This window comes from Strongylocentrotus purpuratus, unplaced genomic scaffold (genome assembly GCF_000002235.5).
Source record: "Strongylocentrotus purpuratus isolate Spur 01 unplaced genomic scaffold, Spur_5.0 spur5_scaffold_19, whole genome shotgun sequence".
Taxonomy (NCBI): Eukaryota; Metazoa; Echinodermata; class Echinoidea; order Camarodonta; family Strongylocentrotidae; genus Strongylocentrotus; species Strongylocentrotus purpuratus.
In genome coordinates, this window is record NW_022145604.1 from 19,403,621 (window position 1) to 19,427,500 (window position 23,880).

The 23,880-nt window shown below is 37.7% G+C and overlaps 1 protein-coding gene across 1 annotated transcript in view; it reads right to left on the bottom strand.

Annotated features, from left to right (window-relative positions):
* Window positions 1–15,975: 15,975 nt before the first annotated feature.
* Window positions 15,976–23,880, bottom strand: part of LOC115926095 (glucocorticoid-induced transcript 1 protein-like) — a 28,198-nt gene continuing 20,293 nt past the window's right edge. Inside the window, exon 2 of the mRNA XM_030990523.1 lies at window positions 15,976–17,089. Coding sequence (XP_030846383.1) covers window positions 16,848–17,089 — 242 coding nt within the window. The 3' untranslated portion in view covers window positions 15,976–16,847. The remainder of the gene's footprint in view (window positions 17,090–23,880) is intronic.

Below are 23,880 nucleotides of genomic sequence, written 5' to 3' on the forward strand. Positions count from 1 at the left end.
GAAGATTTGATAAGAGAATTTTGTGATTTACAAAAATTCAGTGTTGTTATCAGTTTCAATTCAATATTTCATGTCATGAAACTTTTGCAAATCTGAACCACTCACAAAATCCTTAACATTTCATATGCACTCAAAATATCTGTTTTTTCAGTCTGATATTTGACAAGAGGAATACATGTGCATTTAATACCCTGAAAATAGGAATTTCATTTCTTTCACGTTTGTTTGGTCTGCGGTTTTAGGGTTTAATTATAGGGTTATAGTGTTGGGTCCGAAGTTAGGACTTTGGTTTGTGTAGGAAATTACAGCAGAGGAGAAATTGTGGCATGCAGCATCGATCATACAAGACAATTATTTCCACATGAGAACAGGGCTTCACTACGCTGACTGTAAATCCTATATTCCTCTTACTGTACTCCACCTAATGGCATTTATCATACCAGCTCGCTCTTTCACAAGATTACTCCCACACAAGATAGTTCTCCCGTAACATTTGCCAGCATCAATTACTGCAAATGAAGGTGAGATCAAGTCAGCCAGCAAAAGAACACTTAATTTATATCTAGAAAGTGAATCATGGCACAAAATGGTTCTCTTTGAATCTGTTTTGATGAAAATTTGAGTTTATAGGGTAGTATCATTGGTATCAAACTCAACTAAATGAAATCTAGCATGCTTAATATAGATAGAGAAGATGAAAGTGTACTAGCAATGAAAGTCACTGAAATTGTCTGAATGATGTTCAGATATTAACATTGTGATTGTTTGGTTGGAGTGAATACAATGTATGGGAATGTATTTTGCTATTTATTCCATTCTTTGACATGAGAAATAATACTACATACATATATATATATATATATGATCTTAAAAAAGCACAAAACCATGCAATACATTACTTTAAATATATGGTATCATTCGCTACATGAAGATCTCTCAACTCATGAGCATTCAAAGTAGAATTTATTTTCATATCATGATATCTAATTTATTTCAATTATAATAATCACTGGATATTTTTAAAGTACTCATATCCTGCACTACACCCTGTGGTCTATTATTTTAAATAGTTGATCCTGTGCACATGTAACAAACCAGTTAAATCTTCCCTGTCACATGTCCTTTTTTCCCATTTCCATTTTTTCTAAAGCTAAAAGCATTTGAATTTCATTGTCTACAGACCAAGGTCTGAACTTTTGCACTTCTGAATGCATCACATTATTAACATATCGCATCGATGTTGCCTATCTCATTAATTATCAATGGGCAATGATACGTTGCCAAATTAGCAAGGTATGAATAACTGCAGAAGCTGCTTTATAAATTGCTTTCTATGGATCAAGAGATGCAATCAAAGACACCACACTGGCACACCCATTAGACTGTTCAGTGCCAGAAGGGTATCAAGTCAGTGTTTCGGGGTGATTCTGTACACATTGGAATGTTTAGCGCAAGAAGGGTATTGAGTCAGTGTTTGGGGCGATTCCGTACCCATTAGACTGTTCAGCACCAGAAGGGTATCGAGTCAGTGTTCCGGTGCGATTCCGTATCCATTGGACTGTTCAGCACCAGAAGGGTATCAAGTCAGTGTTTGGGGGCCATTACGTACCCATTGGACTGTTCAGTGCCAGAAGGGTATCAAGTCAGTGTTTGGGGGCGATTCCGTACCCGTTGGACTGTTCAGCGCCAGAAGGGTATTGAGTCAGTGTTTGGGGGCGATTCCAGACCCAATGGACTGTTCAGCGCCAGAAGGGTATTGAGTCAGTGTTTGGGGGCGATTCCAGACCCAATGGACTGTTTAACGCCAGAAGGGTATTGAGTCAGTGTTTGGGGGCGATTCCAGACCCAATGGACCGTTTAACGCCAGAAGGGTATTGAGTCAGTGTTTGGGGGCGATTCCAGACCCAATGGACTGTTTAACGCCAGAAGGATATTGAGTCAGTGTTTGGGGGCGATTCCAGACCCAATGGACTGTTTAACGCCAGAAGGGTATGGAGTCAGTGTTTGGGGGCGATTCTAGACCCATTGGACTGTTTAACGCCAGAAGGGTATTGAGTCAGTGTTTGGGGGCGATTCCAGACCCAATGGACTGTTCAGCGCCAGAAGGGTATTGAGTCAGTGTTTGGGGGCGATTCCAGACCCAATGGACTGTTTAACGCCAGAAGGGTATTGAGTCAGTGTTTGGGGGCGATTTTGTAACCGTTGGACTATTTAGCACCAGAAGGGTATCATGTCAGTGTTTGGGGGCAATCCCATACCCATTGGACTGTTCAGCGCCAGAAGGGTATCATGTCAGTGTTTGGGGGCGATTCCATACCCATTGGACTGTTCAGCGCCAGAAGGGTATCAAGTCAGTGTTTGGGGGCGATTCCATACCCATTGGACTGTTCAGCGCCAGAAGGGTATCAAGTCAGTGTTTGGGGGCGATTCCGTACCCGTTGGACTGTTCAGCGCCAGAAGGGTATTGAGTCAGTGTTTGGGGGCGATTCCAGACCCAATGGACTGTTTAACGCCAGAAGGGTATGGAGTCAGTGTTTGGGGGCGATTCCAGACCCATTGGACTGTTTAACGCCAGAAGGGTATCATGTCAGTGTTTAGGGGCGATTCTGTACAATGTGACTTGCATGACAACACTTTTATCTAGTAATATTTTCACGCAAAGATATTTTCGTATTTTAATGTGCAAGTTAGTAAATGAATCCAGTGATTGGAGTTATCATAATATTGTACGGCAGTGCTTTTGGTCAGTTTATGGAATGTGCGTTATAAGAAACTGGCATTATTATCATTACAGAAATATGTATACATTTTTAAGAGTGAAGGTTACCTACTGTTTATATAAGTTTGGAAGAAGACTAGCTCATCTTCAAATGACAAGTTGACAGAGTAAATCCATGTGTGTATGGTTATCTTCAGGCCAAAAATACAGTCAATTACTCTATCTCAACATCAGAGGATAAATTGACACTAATGGGGGCCCAGGATGTACTGGTATAGTATTTATAAGGCATACCAGTAGAGAGTTAGAGACCTCATGTCCACATGCACAAACAAACGTTGTTATGATAACCATACATACATGTATAGCCCTACAGGATCATGAGCAAAAGGTTCAGCATATCCCCTGTTCATACCAATAAAAACGCTGTTAAAGGTAATGCAAAGTTTTGGGAAATTATGAAATTGGATGGATAGTAATTATTTTTAATTTTGATATATTTGGATACCCCTGTGGATATATTATAAGCACTAGAAAATGTAGCCCCTAAAACACTTCTGCTTTCAAGAAATTGAGTAATACAAAATTTACTGGTGCTCCCGGTAAATTTCAAATAGCGCCTAAGGCCATTCCATGGTAGCTGCGACCTTGAGAATTTCAGAATATGCAGTTCTGCAGTGTTTAAACGGGAGTAGCAAATCGGCCGATAGTAGTCAAGAAACATTGTTTTAGTTTTAAAGTAATATCAGTCTTCAGAGGGTGCTATACAACATGAAGAGTTTATTATTTACAATTTCACCCCTTTAGACTCGATTTCAACCTTGACAGCGATCATTGAATATTGTAAAATCGCATATATGCTTCCAATATGTCCCTTTGAACCAAATTCATAACCCCACACCAAAATTTTATAATACCTTTAATAAGCAATAGTCATGTACAGTAATATCTTCAGGGCTATATAGCTAATTACTTTGTTTCAAAATCAGAGGATAAATTTACACTAATGCAATATTTGGATGTACATGTATAGCATTTTATAAGATGATGAAGCAGATCCTAATCAAATTATTAGTTGAGAGCGTACACGTGACCAGGCATCTATTTTACCTAACACATAACTTTACTTATGACTGGTCATTGACACATTAGTTTATGATGGATGATCCTGTTGATAAAGGAAAGATTAAGATCTGAAATTAACCCCCCCAAATAAAATAAGTTAGATCTAGGCCTAGGTCTTGAAGTCTAGTAGAGTCTTAGCCTAGGGCTAGTAGTAGGTCTAACACTAGATCTAACACTAACCAGTAACAATTAATTAGATCTAAATTATATCTAGATCATAGATGTTGACCTAAAGTAATGTATGGACTTTGAGATGAGGGTGATTTATCAAATAACAAGGATCCACGTCATCATTTTGTTAGGGCATTAGTAAAATAACTTGCTATCGCCTTGGGCGTGTTAGACTGTCCCAAAGGTACCTTGTGTGTGTAATTCTTACAAATGCCCTCACTGCTGTGTATTATTTGTATAATAAAGCATGCAGATATCCTGTTCATAGGCATATATCCACACCAAAACAAAAATTGTATGAAACATGCGTTGCATTATAATTTTCCTTTCATGATAGCTGAAAGAAACATGCAAAGTGCACAAAATGGGAAATAAAAAGCGATCATTGAATTTCATCATAACTCTGGGTCATCCATACCAAAATCCAGGCCATCCTAAAATAAAAATCTGTCAAATTTAGTTGCCTGACAAAAATTCCGGGTTAACATAGAACAGGCGCTGGAAATAATGGCACTTGGAAATACATGTACATGTATGATGTATATGGATGAAAACTTTGATAAAAATTGTTGATATAAAAATTCACAGCTCCCTGATTAAACATCTCTAGTTATACTGGGATTGCCGCCAAAATTCTCTTAAAATCACTTCAAAAGACTAAAAAAAACTCAAGGAATAATAAAGAATACTAATAATATTACATGCTTTTGCATATAATGATTGTTTCATTGCATTATTAATACAACAAAAACAGGGAAGAGGTTTTGAAGTCTTGCCCAACTTATCATGAAAACAAGTTATTGTTTGTTGAGAGCCAGAGTGGCATAACTCTCTAATAGATGATCAGAGCGAACGCCCTTCTGGTTCTCATCAGACCTCATGATTGAGAAATCAAAACAGGATGATGATTTAATTAACATGCCGCAATGATTGTTTTTTTCCTGGAGTCTTGGCAGTGTAAAAGCTTTTTTACACTTTCAATACCATATTGCTCAATTGATAGAGAAAAATAAACTTGTAAATAATGGAAGATTCAACGTTCTGTGAATGTACATGGATGATTAAAAATTGAAACTTTAGTGGCCATCTACATTAAAGCTGATAGCACCTTTGAGTGCGAAGTAGAAAAAAGTTCACATAAGATGCCATAAAGTGTGGAGATTTTCCCTCCCTTCCTCTCTCTTTTTTTTCTCTCTATCTATCTATCTATCTATCTGTCTGTCTGTCCGTCCGTCCGTCTGTCTGTATGTCTGCCTGCCTGCCTATCTGTCTGTCTGTCTGTCTGTCTATCTATCTGTCTATCTATCTACATTTCTCTCTCTCTCTCTCTCTCTTTAGGAGAGTGTGGGTGAGAAAAACGTATCTGCTTGTAATAAAGTGACTGTTAACACATACCGGTATGCGAATGAGGCGTTGTTCTCTATCAATTAATTAAGTATCTAAGGGTGCGTTTTCTGCCTAGAATCAGCGTTTTCAAACGTCTTTCAGGCAAATTTTTCAGGTGGTAAATGCAAATCCTTTTCAAACTTCTTTAGATAAGGGCATATTGTAACGCCGAAAAAAGTGCGTTTTGAATGTGACATACAGCCAGAATCACGTTTCTGAGACATGATAAACGCAAAGCTGTTTTGAACCCCACATACAAATCGGACCTTCCCAGGCTAATTTCCGGTTCGGCCCATGTGTTGTGTCATGTTGTTGTACAAGCATGTGTGTGTTCGCGTCCATCTAGTTGACCTCCGAGAAACTGTCTGCTTCCTGGGTCAAACGGCGCAAAGCAGCTGCGCAGAGACAAGGCCTTTATTTTGAATCGTGAAGAGACAATAAACGCGACATCCAGCAATCATGTTCGGATAGTGGGGTTCGATATGTACATATCTAGTGGCAAGACACGATAAAGGCACCCCAAGTTCCTCCTCCAGATATGTGATTTGATGTGCACAAGAATGTTGAGAGCTAAAAAGGCTTTTCTCAGATAATATGAGTTAACACCCTTACGACTCTCAGGAGATGATGTAGGCTTTGCATATCGTCTGTTTGGGGCCAGAAGACAATAACTCTGTGTTAAAGTATAGGAGTTAACGCCCTTCAGGCATGTAGGCTCTAAACATATGATATACATGTATGTAACTGATTATAATTATGGAGAGATTCACTACTGAAAGATGAAACTGTTTGTTTGGAGCCAGAAGGGCATTTAGTCTGTGAAATTGTAAGACTCGCCGTTCTTCTGGCTGGAAAGAGGACTGAAACATACATGTACATGTAGGTGTCAGGACTTGTGTAAGAGGTATGGATGACCAAGAGTCAACATGTTTGTTAGTGATAGAAGTTCAAGGTTCTATTCTAACCCTCTATGTATGGAGTCAGGCACACCCTTGCTGACGGATGACACCCAATTCACACTTACTTACAGCGTACATTTGTACATATACCCCACCCCATTCAGACTACCCAAGTTTATGTAGCTACATGTATATACAGAAAATAGTTACTTTTTTTAGTCTGAAAGGCGCATAATGAAAACGGATTTTGAGCATTTTTCACACAAAACTTTGATAAAGAAGAACCAGGGTCCCAACTTTAGTCTGTAGACTGCATGGTACGAAAAAAGTGGGCAGGGTCTGTCATGAGCGCACATCAATGATTGGCCAGCTGTCCTGTCAACTGACCTTTTGACATTTGTTTACTTGGTTTTGTTATCCAGTCTGTACATGTGAATGCCCCATTTACTATAAAATGGTTACTGATACAAATTTTCTTTTATATACGGTACATCTAAGAGTTTTGTTTAAAAAGTTACTATACAAGTCTTGACTGGTTATTAGACAACAAACAGTGCAGAAACCACTAAAGATCATAATTCATCTGATTGGCATTATATTGATTATTGATAGAATTTGTTTCTTTTCAACAATCAGTAAAGAAAAATTACCTGGAAAGTCTGGGGGTAGATTGCAACACAGCTACATGTATGAAGCAGCAAAAGCTTGCCAATACAGGTAATATCTTACAATTTATGGAAAAAAGAATGATTTCTAATTCTAATCACTGCAGACTCTCATAAAGTTCTACAGCTCTATCAAGATTAATGTTAGAAGTCCAAAATACATGTATTACAATTTACATACTGGAAAAAAGGCAAGACAACCTGGAAAGATGGCAAGACAAGCATTATCAGAAGGAGAGCTCCAAGCTCTGCTGTTGGAAACACAAAAGGAAAGTTGAGAAAGCCTGGCCCTCTTTTTTTTTGGGGGGGGGGGGGGATTTCACAAGAATGACCTAGTGGTAGTAAATCCCCCAGTTTCATCTGCGACTGACAGGAGATAAAGCTACGGATAAAGAGGACCTACATGTATATATCCCATTCTCTGGTTTCACTAAGTCTGTTCACACTAGGATACAGAAACTTCAAAATAGGAATCATTGTACAGCGAAAGAGGCTTCCCTGTACCAGTACACATGTGAAACGGTATCATACAAATAGCGTTTTCAGACTAATGGAAATATATACAAAACATGTACAGGTATAAAGAAACATTGTATTTATAAAGAATCATTGTACATAGTAAAAGGATCATGAGGGCTACAACATTGTAAAAAGAAATATTTTGAAGAGGTCTGCTGACACGACAGCTGGTCATCATCAGGGCACCCACCCGATAAACCCCTCCCAGTGGGGCCATATACAAACAAACACGCCAACAAATGCCAAACTGCCCGACTACGATGTTTAAGTGATGTTTCCAAGGCAACTACGCCAAACCGGCAAATATGCCAAGCCAGAAACATTCCAAACCGATATGTGATTTTTGAAATGTCCGCGTGATGTTTGGCATGTTTGACGAGTATAAATGCTCCCAGATGAAACATCGCGATGTCTGTCACATGATTTTAGGTGCAGGGCTAGCTTAAAGTAAACAAGTTTTTTACGCTGAACCGCTACAAAAGAGTCTCGGCCAAACCATAAAATCTGGCTTTAGAAACCACCAAATGAAATGATTGAATGTCAAATGGAACAAGAAGAGTTGTTCTAACTCATGAATATTGCAATTAGTTGTCAAACTCTGTTTTAATATTCGAAAACAGAGCGAAATGAAGCACAATTTTTTACATTTTTTACGCTCAAAATATTGCATTATTTTTCATATTTTCTGTCATTACACCACATCGGTACTTTTGTTGGAAAATCAATGTATATTAAAGCCCTCCTCCGAATATCTTTTCAAAACTTTATGTCTCGCGGTTATTTCGGGGAAAAAATCGAAGGCAATGTCATCAACGAACCCATGGCGAAATATTCCCGGAAGCCTAAGTGTAGTCCCATCTAAAGGGGTGGAGAGTAGCAAGTGCAGGTAAATATCTTGCCAAAGGATATTAGTGCTGTGTCGGGATTCGAACCCTCGACCTTCGCATCTACAGTCAAGCGCCTTAAACCACTCGACCACGACACTCCCAACAATGTACATGTATGAGGCACAATGGGCTTCATATTTTTGTCACTTATATTATGTAAATCCTATACAATGAAATTTTATGATCAGATTTACAAAACTTTTCACAATATTCAGAAACTTTATATCCTCCTATTCTTCTTAGATGAAGAAATATAAGACAAATGAATCATTAGAATCAATGCCAAAACAATTTAATATGTACATGTACATGTATATCCCTGAGGTTAAATAAAGAGCAAGAAATGTGCAAAGCTTGATGTCTCTAGTTTTCTTTCTCTACAGCCAACTCTAAATCCTAGGCAAATAAACCTGAATCAAATTCAAGAGAACTTGATGGATTTTGTTTCATCATAATATGCTGAGTCTGTGTTCACATCAGATTTATTATACAAATCTCGCAACACACCTATTCATGATTGTCGCAATAACATATAGTATGTATAATTTCATTTCATATGATGTAATACTACTAATAATAGTGGGTTCTTGAATAGCGCTTATGTCTGTCAGATTCAACACTTTTTGTCTTAAGCATGGCTGTCAATATGGTGGTCTAAAATTACAAGGAATTAATTCCTGCCAGGTACCCATTCACATCACCTGGGTGGAGTGTGGCAAATATATGTACATATATTGAATTGACCTTCTCATTAAATAGAGAATATTTTCCTGCATTTCTAAAATAGCTGTAATCAAGATTTTTCCAATGCCTTGGAAATGTATGTGGTTGTGCAATGTTCCTGTTTTATTTGTATTATTCAAATTACATTGTATGCTCTACATACTTTCGGTTCTGTGTACAAATATCTATACTTCCTGTCAACGCTACGGTTTTGGCTGGTCTTAGCTTATCTGCCATAGTTTACAGGAGGGATTAGACCGCCCTGCAAGGTCACTGGACAGGTTGTTATCTCATTAACTCAGCTCTCACTTAACATAAGAAAAAGAGGATCATGGGGGTCCAATGGTCACCGATTAGGCATTGTTTGTTATATAGAGGGAGCAAGTAGCTACAAGTAGTGCAGTGGGCCTTTAAAAATTCCATGTAAAATTTGATATGGAGAAAATAGTGAAAAATTGAGTTTTTTAAAATCTTCTTTCCTTGAATGTCTCTTAACCAAGGAATTGATGCTAGGAGTCCACTGGGCCAGCGCCAGTTGGTGCCAGTTTGCGCCAATGCAATTTACTGTGGCGCCTAGTGTCGCCAATAAGGTGCCTAGTGGCGTGTAGTGGCTCAAACTGCCTCCCAACTGGCTCGTGGTGGCCCGTGGTGGCCCGTAACGGCACCAAATTTGAATGTGGTGGCAAGAAAATTTCAAAATGTTTGAAATTTTCGTCGCGCCACTTGCATCGAGCAATCAGCGCCAAGTGTCCGCCAAGTGGCACCATATGGCGCGAACATATCGCCTTTTGGCGCAAACAATCCGCCTATTGGAATCCACTGGAATCCACTGGACTGGAATGTAATGGCGCGCCAAGTTGCGCCAATGAGAAGACGGACAACTTGAGACCACGGGAAATGGCCTTCCTGAAGTGGGTGTCCTTCTTCTGCAAGTGGGGTGTAAGCCTGACCAACAGGTCATCAAACATCTCTGGGGACACCCTGGTGTAGTTCTTGAACTTCCTCCTGTCATTCTCCCTCAGCTCTTCCATCAAAGTGTGGTACTGTCCACGTTCGGCCCTCAACTGTGGGTGGAGCATGGGTCTAAACCACCAGTTGTGCTTCCTTTTCTTCTTAGGAGGCTCTTCTTCTTCAGGATTGGCCAGCATAAGTTGATAGGCAGTGGCCACCTCAGTATCTCTCATCATCTTCTGATGGAGCAGCATCATCACTCCAACATTATCAAAAGCCTCAGACATATCAAAATTGTAAATATTTGGTAGAGATGTTGTTCATACAGCAGCTGAGGAGGGTCTGAACCAGGTAGCCGATGGCCGGTATTTATATAGTCGGCAAGTAGCGCCAAGCGGCGGCAAGTTCAAACCAATTTGGTGACCTTTGGCACAAACTAATCACCAAGTGGCGCAAAGTAGCCGTCTATTGGCGCGAATAGCGCCAAGAGGGTGAATTTTCGAATCAAATGGCCATGTAATGGCACGAACTGGTGCAACATTTTGGAGCAAGCCGGTTGGCATTTGGCGCACGCCATATGGCACCCAGTTTATTCCACTTGGCGACACATGCCGAGCGGACATTAATTCGGCGCCACAGCGAGCCACTACGCGCCAATCACATAATCTTTGGCGCGAACTGGCACCAACTGGCGCTGGCCCAGTGGACTCCTAGCATTAGATCAGGGCAAAGATCATACTTTGAAGCTATAAAAATGTTTCTTAATTTCTTAAACTGACCAAAGATATACTACAACTGACATAACATCTTCTGCATATTCTGATGGTCTGCTTTTTCTCCCTCTTCCTTCTTGCGTTAAGTTGATAGCTTCCTTGCAAGAATCTGAATCAGGAAATTTAGATCATGACAAAGATTTTACTTTGAAGCCGTACAGTTAATGCTCAATTTCTTAACATGAAATAATAACATCATCTTCATATTCAAATGGACATTTCTTTTTCTTTTTTGTTTTTGTTATCTGAAGCTTCCGTGAAAAAGTCTGAACCAAGGAATTTAGAACACGCCGTAGATTATATTATGGAGCTGCGTGATCAATGCTCCATTTTTACAAATGATATAGAATCTTTATATTCTGATGGACATTTTTTTTTCTCTCTCTGTCTTTTCTTGATAGGTTCCTTGAAAGATTGTGAACGGGGAATTTAGATCATGCCGAAGATCATACTTTTTCTGGGTTGAAACTCCCCGTAAGCGGGGAGATGAAGAGAAGGTTTCTACTTGAGATGACAACGGAAAGTCAAACCACTTTGGGCACTTTCACACCACTTGAGAATTTGGTTCAACAAAGACAGTGCATTCAGGGCTAGACACTAGAACAGGCTCCCAGTGTGCATGGGCCCCTGAAGTTTAACTATTGGGCTCCTATGATTATGGAACTTAGGCAAAGCGCCCTGTGCCCACAGGGCTTGGGAATAAAATGAATACAGACCTACAATGAAAATATATTCCTTCTGATGTTACATAAATGACATGATGAATACTGCTTTATTACTCACAAATCACACATAAACTTTATTCCAATAGAATTTGTACTAGCCTAAAACCACTTCTATCACAATTATCGATTCTGATATATTCATGGGCAAATAATTTGCTGTTACATCAAATTAGAACCGTATTAAGTATTATACAATATGCATGTACATGTAAGTACTGCCTCAGTATCTGTTTTTATCAATGAGATGACAATGACATTGACAATTCAATTTTAATTCTTGAATGACACCTCTATCATTCCAACAGTTTTGAGTCATCCCAAGCCCAGCAAAAGATTTTCCATGACAGTTTGAGATGATGTAAAAGGAGCCATTGTGAATCTTTGAAGGAGGAGGTTGCACTATTCAAGGACTCTTATTAGGTTTGCTGGACACGTTTAGGGCATCGCAAAAGTGCACCCGCACCCTCCCCTCTCAAACTCCCAGAGCTACACACTTTCAATGTATCCCGAATTACCACTGCTTCACAGGTCTATTTCACTAGAACCAATCTTCCTATTTGGCCTTTTGAGGCAGCTTTAAAGGTACTTTTAAAGATTTGTTTGTTGAAAATCAGTTGCAAGTACTACTCCTTTCGCACCTTCCCCTCTCCAACTCTCTGAGCCTCACTTTCATTCAATTGTATCCAAAAAATAAATAAATAAAATGCCACCACAAACAAAACATAGCTCTTGAAATAAGAAAAAATAATCAATGTTTAGGGGAAAACTAAAGCCGATTTTCAATTAAATAAATGAGAATTCTATTAAGTGTCACAAACAACCTTAAACAAACTCTGTACACATAGTCATCATTATTATTCATTCCAATATTTACGAACATGTACATGTACATGTACTTACATGTACTTATACTGTTTATCTCATTGTATATCCATCTATTTTTTGCCCACATGGGTTGGGTTCTGTCCTGTTTCTTCTATTAAAAAAAAAAAAAATCAGCTTCACAAACTAGTCGTTGCATGTAGTAGTGTCTGAAAAAGAGACTACAATAGGCTCTGTACTTAAGCTGCTCTGTACAAGCAAAAACTGGATTTAATACTTGTATAGGCTCAGCTGAAGGCTTTAGGAATTGCGGTAAAGTGTCAAATTAGATCTATGTAACAAGTTTCCTCTGCTTTGTTTTTGTTTTCTCTCTTTAAATCAGGAAACCAAAAAGGACAGACTACACAAAATTAATAAAGCTTCTACTTTAGTCAATGCGAAATAAATACTGGACTAATAACACTGACCCGTCCCGGAAAATTACCCACATTTTTCGGTTTTGGCCCAACGATTACTTTGATTCAGAGCTTTTTTTACTTTTTTGAGGCCTTTCATGATCATTTGGAAGCGCAATTTTTTTTCAACGCTTTAATATTACACAATATTACAGATGCTGTTAACACGTACTGTAAGGGGCCAAGCATCTCAGATTTGGCATTGTTAAACAATTCCTCTAAGTGTTCTTGGGTACAATCTTTGCTGAGGTCCATACATGTATGTATGCAATGTACAAATGTAGAGGTAGGCCTATATCAAGATCAGGTCATTGATTACAACATCAGATATTACCTCATATCAAGGTCTTCTTTTTCATGAGAATTGAAACCACTTGTTTTGTCATTTTTTCTTTTCATTTCATTCATGCTCCTGTCAGGGGAGGGGGTTGAAAGAACAAAAGAGTATTCCACAAATGAGCAAGCAACAAAAGGGGACAGCCCTGGCAGCAGCATGGATTGGGGCCACACACTCTAATGCACTATTATAAATGAAATGTAAGGTAATAAATTGGCTGCCCGTCAAAAATACATATGGCCAGGTATCCTTCGATCAAAGGCCACTTCTAATGGACCCGGTGGAGTGGAAAGATAGCTTGTTCAGACTATAAGATATTTAATTGAAATTCGTATACCGGTAATGATTCATTGTGTCGTGAAAGGGGCATACAGACTAGAAAACAAATTGCATACGATACAAAATTCAGATGAGAACTGGACCCTGATTCTTTGAGTTATTTACTTAAACTGAAGCTCAAACATGTGCTTCACCCAAATGTTTTCTTGTACCAAATCCCTTTTTTCAGACTAGGATACATGTACCTGTACTGTATGCAATTACTTGTTATACAGCTATACAATGAAATCTGGTAGTGTGAATGAAGGGGAGAGACTTGGCTCAGGTAATTGTGGAAGTCAATGGAATGAGAACAGATATGACCTGAAATTGAAATATTTGTTATGGGTATTGATGTAGATAGCCTTGGCTACCCTGGGATGAGTGGGTATTAGGGAATAGGTACATGTAGGAAGGAAGCATTAATAATAGTAGATTATCCAAATATTTAAGGGGTTTGCATTGCTTTTTACACCATTTGTTCTATTTTGTAGCCCACTTTGGGTGTCATCATTATTTTCCACTACTTCTATGGACCTGTAAATAAGTTTGATTTGTTATTGTTGTTAATTATCGGCTTATAATTTTGGATATTGAGTATAATTTTCCCACTTATATGTTTCTGTAATGAAATATTCCAATAAACAATTTTTATATTTGCAACAACAATTATCTGTTAGAATATGGTTTTAATAGTTTTGTAAATGAAGAAAAAACAAATAAGCAAAGACCTACTCTTGCATATCATAAACATGGAAGATATAGTAAAGTCAATAACGATAGAATAGAATAATAATAATAAAAATAATAGCCTGTCTTGTATAGTCTCTGGAAATTATTACACAGTGCACTTCAAGGAACAGTCCTACCAGGTACCCATTTACCTCACCTGGGTTTGAGTGTGGCAAATGTAGATCAATGTCTTGCCAAAGGACATTAGTGCCGCGGTGGGACTTGAACCGTGGACCTTGTGATCCACAGTCCGGTGACATATCCACTCGACCATGATACCTCTAGAATTGGGTAGGATCAGGTAAAAGATTTCTTCTTTTTCATGAATCCATCCCTTACAACTATATCCCTACAGTGTTAAAGCGTCCAACGACCTGAAATACACTTCTATTGTCAGAATGCTCTTTTCACATTTCAAATAAAAATTTGCCCCCAAGAGTAACAGTTTGGGGCATTTTGGATGCATGCAATGGCTTTAGGTAGAGTTCTGAAGCCCCTGTGTGTAATGAGCATTGGCAATAAGTTCATTGAACAGTATTCCACAAAATGCTTGCCAAGTCACAATGTATACTACAGGCTCTGAAAGCGCCCAAGCTGAAGAATATGCTTGTAAATAAAGGCCCTTTTCCACAACCATTGGCAGGATTTAGCTCCAAGTCCAAGTCATTGGGGCAATTCCACGGTAACGGAAGGACACTCAGACAAGATTTTTGAACTTCAGGTTCATACTAAAAGAAATGTTTTATTAGTATGTATTAAACTATGGGGAACAAAATGTGTTTCAGTCAAGTGGAAAGCTTCATCAACTTCACAAAGTTTGGATAAACACTAATTAACTGGAAAAACCATGTCCATTTTTATGTCCTTCCGTTACCGAGATAATTAATAGGCACATTCTTAAACTACTTAACTATAATGACAATTTTTTGGGGAGAATTAAAGGCACTTATATAGGTATTATATCTGTACTGTTTCACATCTTATACTAATAAAACAGTTATTTTAGTATGAACCTGAAGTTCAAAAATCTTGTCTGAGTGTCCTTCCGTTACCGTGGAATTGCCCATTGCTAACGTTATTGAAGGGTCAAAATAGAGCCTATGTCAACAAACTAATACTACGGGTGTATGTTATATCCAATATTTCATATTGGGTGAATATTAATCCTGAATATAATTTTCCAATACCTCATGTAAGCTTCAGGCTACAAATATCCAAGGTTTTAAAGAAGTTGTTGTGAATTTATTCTTCTATCTGTGAGAAATTCCATGTAAATACAAATTTTCAGTTGCACTGAATAGTGTGCAAGTTGAACAAGAACCATCTATCAAAATGTACTTTGAAATGACAGTATGAAGTACTGACTTTTTGGCAATCTTTCAGCCTGGAGGAAAGACTAGCGGTAGGTAGAAGATAGGCTGACCTTGTAACCCATGATTTCAGAGTGATAGTCAAATATTTCTTCTTGCCTGACCATGATTCATTCCAAATTAATTACAACCAGGGACTGAAATGCCTCTATCAAGTTAAAGGACGATCAGATAGAAAAGAGAGAGAGAGAGAGAGAGAGATCCTCACTAATGAACACGTTGCACGAGATGGTTTCGTAAATAAGTCTAGTGTTAGGGTTTGTTTTGGCTTGTCACTAATTAATTGAGATCAATGCTCTAAGTACGCAGTTGTAATAAAACAGATGCATGTCTGTATAGGATGTACTATGTAATAATGGAAAATTTTCAAAGCCATTGCCATACAGCATTCACTGTTCTTTTTTTTTTTATAAATACAAAATGGATGGACTAACACAACTGAACATGTATTCGCCAAACATGTAGGTTTAATTTACTTTTCTGAATCATGAATCACATTAATCAACTAGCTTATTTAGCCTGTAACCAATACTCGGATCGGGGGCTGATCTGGTGAAATTGGATAATAAATTCTGATCGCTGATCAATGAAAATGATCGGAAAATAATCAGTAGGAAAAAAAAGGAAAAAAAATGCTGACAATTTTCAAGTTTGGGGCTATCATATATACTTTAAAAAAGGAATAGCTGGGATTATTTTGTCCTTTGGAGTTGTTGTAGACCATGTTTGTTGATATTATATGTAAGTGTATTTTCATGACTTTGAAATTAATAATATTAGTCTAAGAGACGAGGTAAAATATGCGAGCTGCCATTTTGGATTATAACGTAGGCATTTTGTTTCCATTGTTATTATAATCCAAGATGGCGGCTCGCATGAACTACATCAACTTGAAATGAGAGAATTATCCAAGGGTATCGCTCCGATCTTCCAATCCTATCAAAGCCCAGCTTACAGGGTTATACACATTCTGACATTTGAAGTTTCCACACATGTAATTAAATGCCTGTTACATGTGAATGACCTTGAAAGGCTATTAACAGCTTAGGTTTGGGAAAATATAATATAGTTTTCGGACCAATTAGGTTTCCAATCCTTTCAAATTCCTTTTTTGCCTTTTTATGTTTTCCTACTTGGAAACAGCAAATTTGTCTTTACAGAGAATCGAAACAAACCAGAGTAGAAATAACAAATTAGTGTCGGCTATTCCTTGATCACTCTGTATAAAAAAATTGCAAAAGTATGATTTCCTTACAGTTATTTTCAAGAATCATATTGTTTCTCTTGTCAAAGCTACTTTTAGTTTCCCAGAGCTCATTCTACTTGTAAATGCTGTACATCTTACCTGAGTCCACTGATGTTTTTGGTTAGGACCGTAGAGTCCGTTGTATGAGGTATATGGTTCTGATCGTGGCCAGTGGCCAGTGAGGTAGGGTCCTGCTATTGTATCAAGGGAACTTGTCCTGCGGATTTGCGGTGCTGGACTGGCCCGCACTGCTTTAGGCTTCTCAACTGTAGGTAGGAAGAAGTGATACAGAGAGAGAGTAGAAATAGAATAAATATGTCATTTAAAAGAGAATACTAAATGGTAATCATTTATTGCTGATGTCTTGATTAGACTACATATTATACACATTGTAGTATTACCTTTTTAGAATACGAAGCCTAAGAAAACTCATCCTGGAACCACAAACGTGATTGTGCAATACATGCTCCTAAAACAAGAAATTATATGATGTGATTTCATTAATTCTTCATATTCAACATCCCCTGTCAATAAGAATGCCATGATACATTGTAAAAGACCAACATATCAGTTCTATATGATTATTCACCACTAGACAGAATATACTTTCATGTAAAATGGCAGAAGGACTACCAGAAAATCCTATCACAAAGAAAGGATTTCGGCATCAACACATTGTTCGCTGAACTCAAGCAAGAGTTAGATTAGAGTACATGTACATACATGTAAAGCATCCCATTCATGTTTGCTACAAGCGCTACACCAAATACAGGAACCATTAACATTATTACCATTATGTAAACCGGTGCTACATCTCACAAAGTAAGTGTGACACCAAACACACCTGAACTGATATCAAACTTGCAATATTTACTGTTTATAGTCTCGAAGAAAAAAAAAATCATACAAATGGGGCAAGTACATGTACAATGGGAAATACTTGTCCCTAAAACTTGCCCCAGTCAGGCGAGTTGGATGTATTTATTTTATTTGTGTAATATATAGTCATGAATGGTTCAAACTGATTTGATACTTTCATATTTTTCTTAGTTTGTTATTGAATGGAACCAGTACGTACATGTAGGTATCCATTTTTTCTATGCCTTTCTCAGTAGGAACATTCATGAGGTACATTTAATTATGGGTAATGCAAACTGTAATACAGAAAAAAACTTCTCCAGGGAGGTCATTTGCTTCGTAAATGTGCATATACCCCACCCCCCCCCCCCCCCCATTCAAAACAGGACAACATCAATTAACCCCAATCTGTCCAAGCAGATAATTTGTGTAAATACACTTGCACATTACAAGCCAAGTGCACAATGTGATCGTCCTAACTGAGACCTTGCCCACACATGGGTATCACATGCCGAGCTCATGCGTCATGTTCACCACATACACGTACGGATGTTTTAGTGAAGACACAGTTTCTCATCAAAGAAAGAAACCATGAAATTATCATAAAATTTATAAATTACATGAATTCAAGAATAATGTATGCTTTAAAATAGTGTATGGACAAATTATAAGAATTATTTGTTTTGTGATCAATTTATTCATGACTGTCCATGTATGTGAACTACATGTAGGCCTCAACGAATACAACGTAAGGTAATTTAAAGCTATGTGTATCTCTGGCTAGCCTAGATTCGATCATACTCCCAGCTTGATGTAAACAATTGCATCTTTGTCTAGTTTAGGTCTACAAAATGACCAACTTAGCATGTACAAATATATGTACTTTACATCTAGAGCAAGATTGCATTTCATTTATTACTCAAAATTCAACTTACCCAGTACACCATGCAGATGTACATTGTACATGATAATAAGTATATATTAAATTTTTATAAATGGAGGCAACAAATAATAATAATAATAATAATAATAATACATATAATTTATAAGGCGCCAAATCCACTTGATAGTCAAATACTCAAGGCGCAGCTTGTGCAAAAGATGAAATACATACATGATACATTTATACAAAGTGGATAGGAAAGGTACAGACATGAAAGGTTATGGTAATCAATTATAAGCTAAATTAAACAGATATTTCTTAAGATTGTTTTTTAACACTTCAGCAGAACTGCTATTTTTAATCCATTGAGGGAGAGTATTCCATAATGAAGGTCCAGCATGAGCGAAGGTTCGCTCCCCCCACTTTGTTTTAACCCTAGGAGTAACAAGTAAGCCAGAGTTTTGAGAACGTAGCTGTCTAGAAGGAAAGTAATGCTTAAAGGTAAAGACAAGTTATGGTCATGCGATTGCATTGTGAAAGAAACGTTGTGGAATCCATCAGAAAAGGTTGATCATCTAGCATCTAGCATCTGCAAGGTTCTGGAATCATCAAAATGATAAGAAATTTGGTCCATTCTTCGTAAAGTTACAAGCACTATACACAGAAAGATGTATATGGGACTACCCTATATCTCTCGCAGACCATGAGAGAAACAAATTTACCAAATATATGAATTAGTAGGCGGTTTCCCGGCAAATTTTTTATCATTATGTATTAGTCAAAACATATTCTTTCACATGATTGGTAATGAGAGCTTCCATTTCATTTTTTGAAATTGGGGCGTTTCCAATACTGGTCTTTACCTTTAATCAAGCCGATGTTATACTGCGGAGCAGAGCCATGTATACAGTGAAATAATAGCAAAATAATCTTGAAAACAACACGTTTTTCTACGGGCAACCAATGGAGTGATTTGAGGACTGGTGTGATGTGACTACTTGTTGGACAGGGTCACGACACGAGCAGCAGCATTCTGTAATCTTTGTAATTTTGCGAGTAGGTTGTGAGGCGAACTAAACAAAAGGCCATTACCAAAATCTAAGCGAGAAGAAATTAAAGCATGAGTAATTTTCTCAGTACTTGGTACTTGGTTGTTGTTCCTCCAAAAGATTCCTAGTGGAATTTAAACTGGAGGTCGTGGTGGCACTACGGTAAAGATATTTACGAATAAAACCCAAATTGCGTAACTGATAACGTACTGATTTTGAGACTTTTGAAATTGTGTAGACATTGTCATGTTTGAGTCGAGAAATACACCAAGGTTGTGACATACATTAGATAGGGTAATTTCATGTCCAGCAAGAGTAATTGAAGTGATGGAAATCTTCTCTGAGTTTTAGAACCATACATTATAAATTCGCATTTGGCGAGATTTAATTTAAGTGAATGTGAGTTTAACCATTTATGAACATCTTGTACACAAATCTCAATGTTATGGATAGCGCTGGCTGCATTGCTCTGATTGGGTTTGAAAGAAGTATATACAAGAGGAAGATCGATCGAGCTACACTGTACATGTACATGTACATGTAGTCAAGGCTGGCCCTGTTGAATACCGTAAATCTCTGTGTATAAGATAACAAAATAATGTACAAAATAATTAAAAACCAAATTTGATATTCCATCCCCTCTGGTTGAAGGGAAGGTGATACTAAAAATTGAAAGAAATAGGTCAATGAAAGTTTTAGCAAAATCTGATTATAAAGGAGAAAGTTATGAATTTGTTCAGTTGTCATGATCAGTCGAACACAAATTGTCAACACTGACGTATTTTGCGAGCCTCTCTCCAATTTGCTCTGTACAGAAATTTTCTAAACTTTTGTTTGCTTAGTTATTGATGATGGAATTGATTTGTTATAGAAACATTTTGCAACAATAATATTTAGAGTGAATGTATGATTGAACATTTCATTGAGGGAAAGTATAGTTTTTGTTTATTTTTTAGTACAGGGCAAATGGGAGAGGAGTTTGCAAGATTCATGGAGTTGCCAATTTGTGTTTGGTTGATTGCACCTTCAAAAATATCTTTCTTATTTTAAATTGATTTTTACTCAAACTTTCACTCACCAGTTTCCCTCATTTTCATGCTTCTATTAAAGGTACTATGTCTCATTTGCAGGCCAAAAATATGAAAAGGTTATTTCCAACGGCATTTGAAAGATAATACTAATTTCAAACTTCCCTAAAAAATGGTCGTACGTTTTATGCTGCGCAAAGATTCAATCAGTTTAATTTTGGCCATTACAAGAAGTGGGTTATTGATGTAGACAAATGCTCATGTACCCTTTACAGCTCATTTTATGTATGTTATTACAAAAGAAGAAAAAGAGCAAGTCAGTCAGTCACTCAATAGTGTCTGACAGTGAAGTCTAGCAAGTAAACGGGTTTCCTTGCATAATTTGAATATTAGGACACTGCTAACATTTAAATTTCACAGATAGGACATTCATGAAATATTCTTAATTCCTGCAGAGTTCTACAGAATTTGATGTTGGCTGCAAAAGGGACATATCGGTAGTATCTTTAAAACCAACTTAATATCAGGGCAGACTTCCCCTTTAAACAAGCTCTCTGCCCGATTTTAAAGGCCATTGTCACACAAATTCATCACTACCATCTTGAGACTGAATACAATACAACAATTCTTTGGGTAGACTGCTAAAACTAATAGTTTTCTCATTTTCTTATTCTCTCTCCCCCCCCCCCCCCACCTTCCTCTCTCTCTCTCTCTCTCTCTCTCTCTCTCTCTCTCTCTCTCTTTGAGAATGGAAGTGCCTTTGACACTGTCCAATGGCTCGCAGCTAAAATATCATTTTTCCCCCCATAATTGAATAGATTTTCAAATGCACATGTGTGGTCACATGGTAAGGGTAAAAACAGGTGCAAGTTCATCCCCCCCAATTTAGAACAGCAAATTGATTTTCTCTTTTTTCAACACTTCTTGGATTCCCACATCCCATCCCCTCCCCCCTCTCTCTCTCTCTCTCTCTTCCCTTTCTTTCTTTTTAAACAAACTCTTCAGTACTACTAGTTTCTTTGTCTTCCCCATCTCTCTCTCTCTGTCTCTGTCTCTCTCTCTCTCTCTCTCTCTCTCTTTCTTGGGGTGCGTTTATCATCCCTTTCCTGGCCTAGAATCAGCGTTTTCAAATGTGTTTCAGGCAAATTTGCATGGTGATAAACGCAAGCCTGTTTCCAAACGTCTTTCGATATGGGTATATTGAAATGGCCCCCAAAATTGTGTTTTGAATGTGAGAATGAGCTCTTTTTGAGTGACAAAAGATGATAAACACACCCTTTATCTCTCCCACCTCTCTCTCTCTCTCTCTCTCTGTCCGCCTGTCTCTCTGTCTCTCTGTCTCTCTCTCTCTCAACTTGCTCTTTCTTTCTCTCACTCTTTAGACTTTGCCCATGTTTTCTCCACTAGTAATGGAAAGTTCATTTGTTCATACATTCGTTTGGAAGGCCTCTTTCTTTTGGTCTACACAAACAATATTGAATTGCCTTTTCTTCTCAGCACCAGCCAGCTTGTCAAACAGCTGTCCTGAGGGGTCAGCCCAGATCAAAGTGGGCCTAAGCACTTCAACGTAACACCACAGCTTCATCCAAGAAAAGATGGTGACTTTGTCTCTTGACCATGCATGCCCCAATGATGAATTACAGCTATCAGACAGCATTTACCCGCTGTGCATTGCCACTACCAAAGACTCATTTAAACTTCAAGTTGACTTCTAGTCGTGCAAGTTTATTGTTAAACTGACTAAAAGTGACTGGGAAAGGTTGATTATTTAGAAAAGAAACTTAAACAAATTGTGAAGTACAGATAAATTGGGGCTGTATGTAATACTTTAGAATCAGAAGAAAAGTATTTAGTCTTGCTGAGAGTCGCATGCACTGCACACAGAAATGAAAACATGGGACTACACACACATGGTAGACTTTTTAGCTGTTTCCCATCATATTTCCATAATTGAGGGCATTTTATGAGTACTTTCATCTTCCCCAAGACATTTCTACTACAATATTCTTCCACAATAAAACTCAAAGAATGAGAAAGCTCTCACTTTATTTGTCATCTTTACCAGAATTAATTCAACCTTCTCTTTAAATCTGACACCATAACCCTGAGCCTAATAAACATGAGAGGTAAAATACTTATATCAAGATATCTTGACAATTGCTACAAAATGCTAGTCCAGCAATCCCAGCATACATCGTACCATGCACTCTTTCTACATGTTTTAGCCTTGAATTTGAAGGCAGCTACAAGTAAATTTGTGAGGACAAAGTGTACGGTAATCATAGTATTTGTATACACTGTACATGTTGGTGATGGAATCTGCACACTTTCACTGTTAAAGGTAAAGACCAGTTTTGGAAATGCCCCCCTCTCAAAAAATAAAAAATGGAAGCCCTTATTACCAATCATGTGAAAGAATATGTTTGGACTAATACGTGATCATACAAATTTTGCCGAGGAAACCGCCTACTTATTGATATATTTGGTAAATTATTATATCTATTTGGACCTGATAGATATAACACACATGTGCGTAGTACCATATACACCTTTCTGTGTACAGTGCTTGTAACTTTACCAAGACTGGGCCAAATTTCTTATCATTTTGATGATTCCAGAACCTTGCAGTATACACCAATACTTATATGCTACATGTACATGTAGATGACAACCTATTCTGATTGATTCCACAACGTTTCTTTCACAATGCAATCGCATGACCATAACTGGTCTTTATCTTTAATGAAGTTAGAAAGTGACGTCTGCATTGGGAACATTTTGCATAATGAATGTGTACTGTGTACATGTACATCAATATTCATGTGAAGCACTATGTGTACATACAGTCAAACCTGCTTTAGTGACCACCTGTCTACAAAGACCACAATTTTTGTTTCCCTTGAAAAAGTTTCTCATTGAAACATGTACTTAATAAGGCACCTGTCTACAAAGACCACTTTTTGTGTTTTCCTTGGGCGGTCATTTGACTGTATTATTATCTTTATTGAAAGGTCCATCGTTTACATTTATTAGGATTGTGTACGTGGTGCCCTGCAACGGGGTGTGGCTCTAAATTATTACTGTACAATCATGTGCAGCACTGTGTAAAGTATACAATGTACATTTTATCTTCTCAGTCAAACTGGACTTTTTCAACAACCTTTTTCTTGAGATACATATACAAGGATATAAAGAAGAGCCTTGTGCTTATTAAATTACTGTGTTCCTTCGTGTCAAGT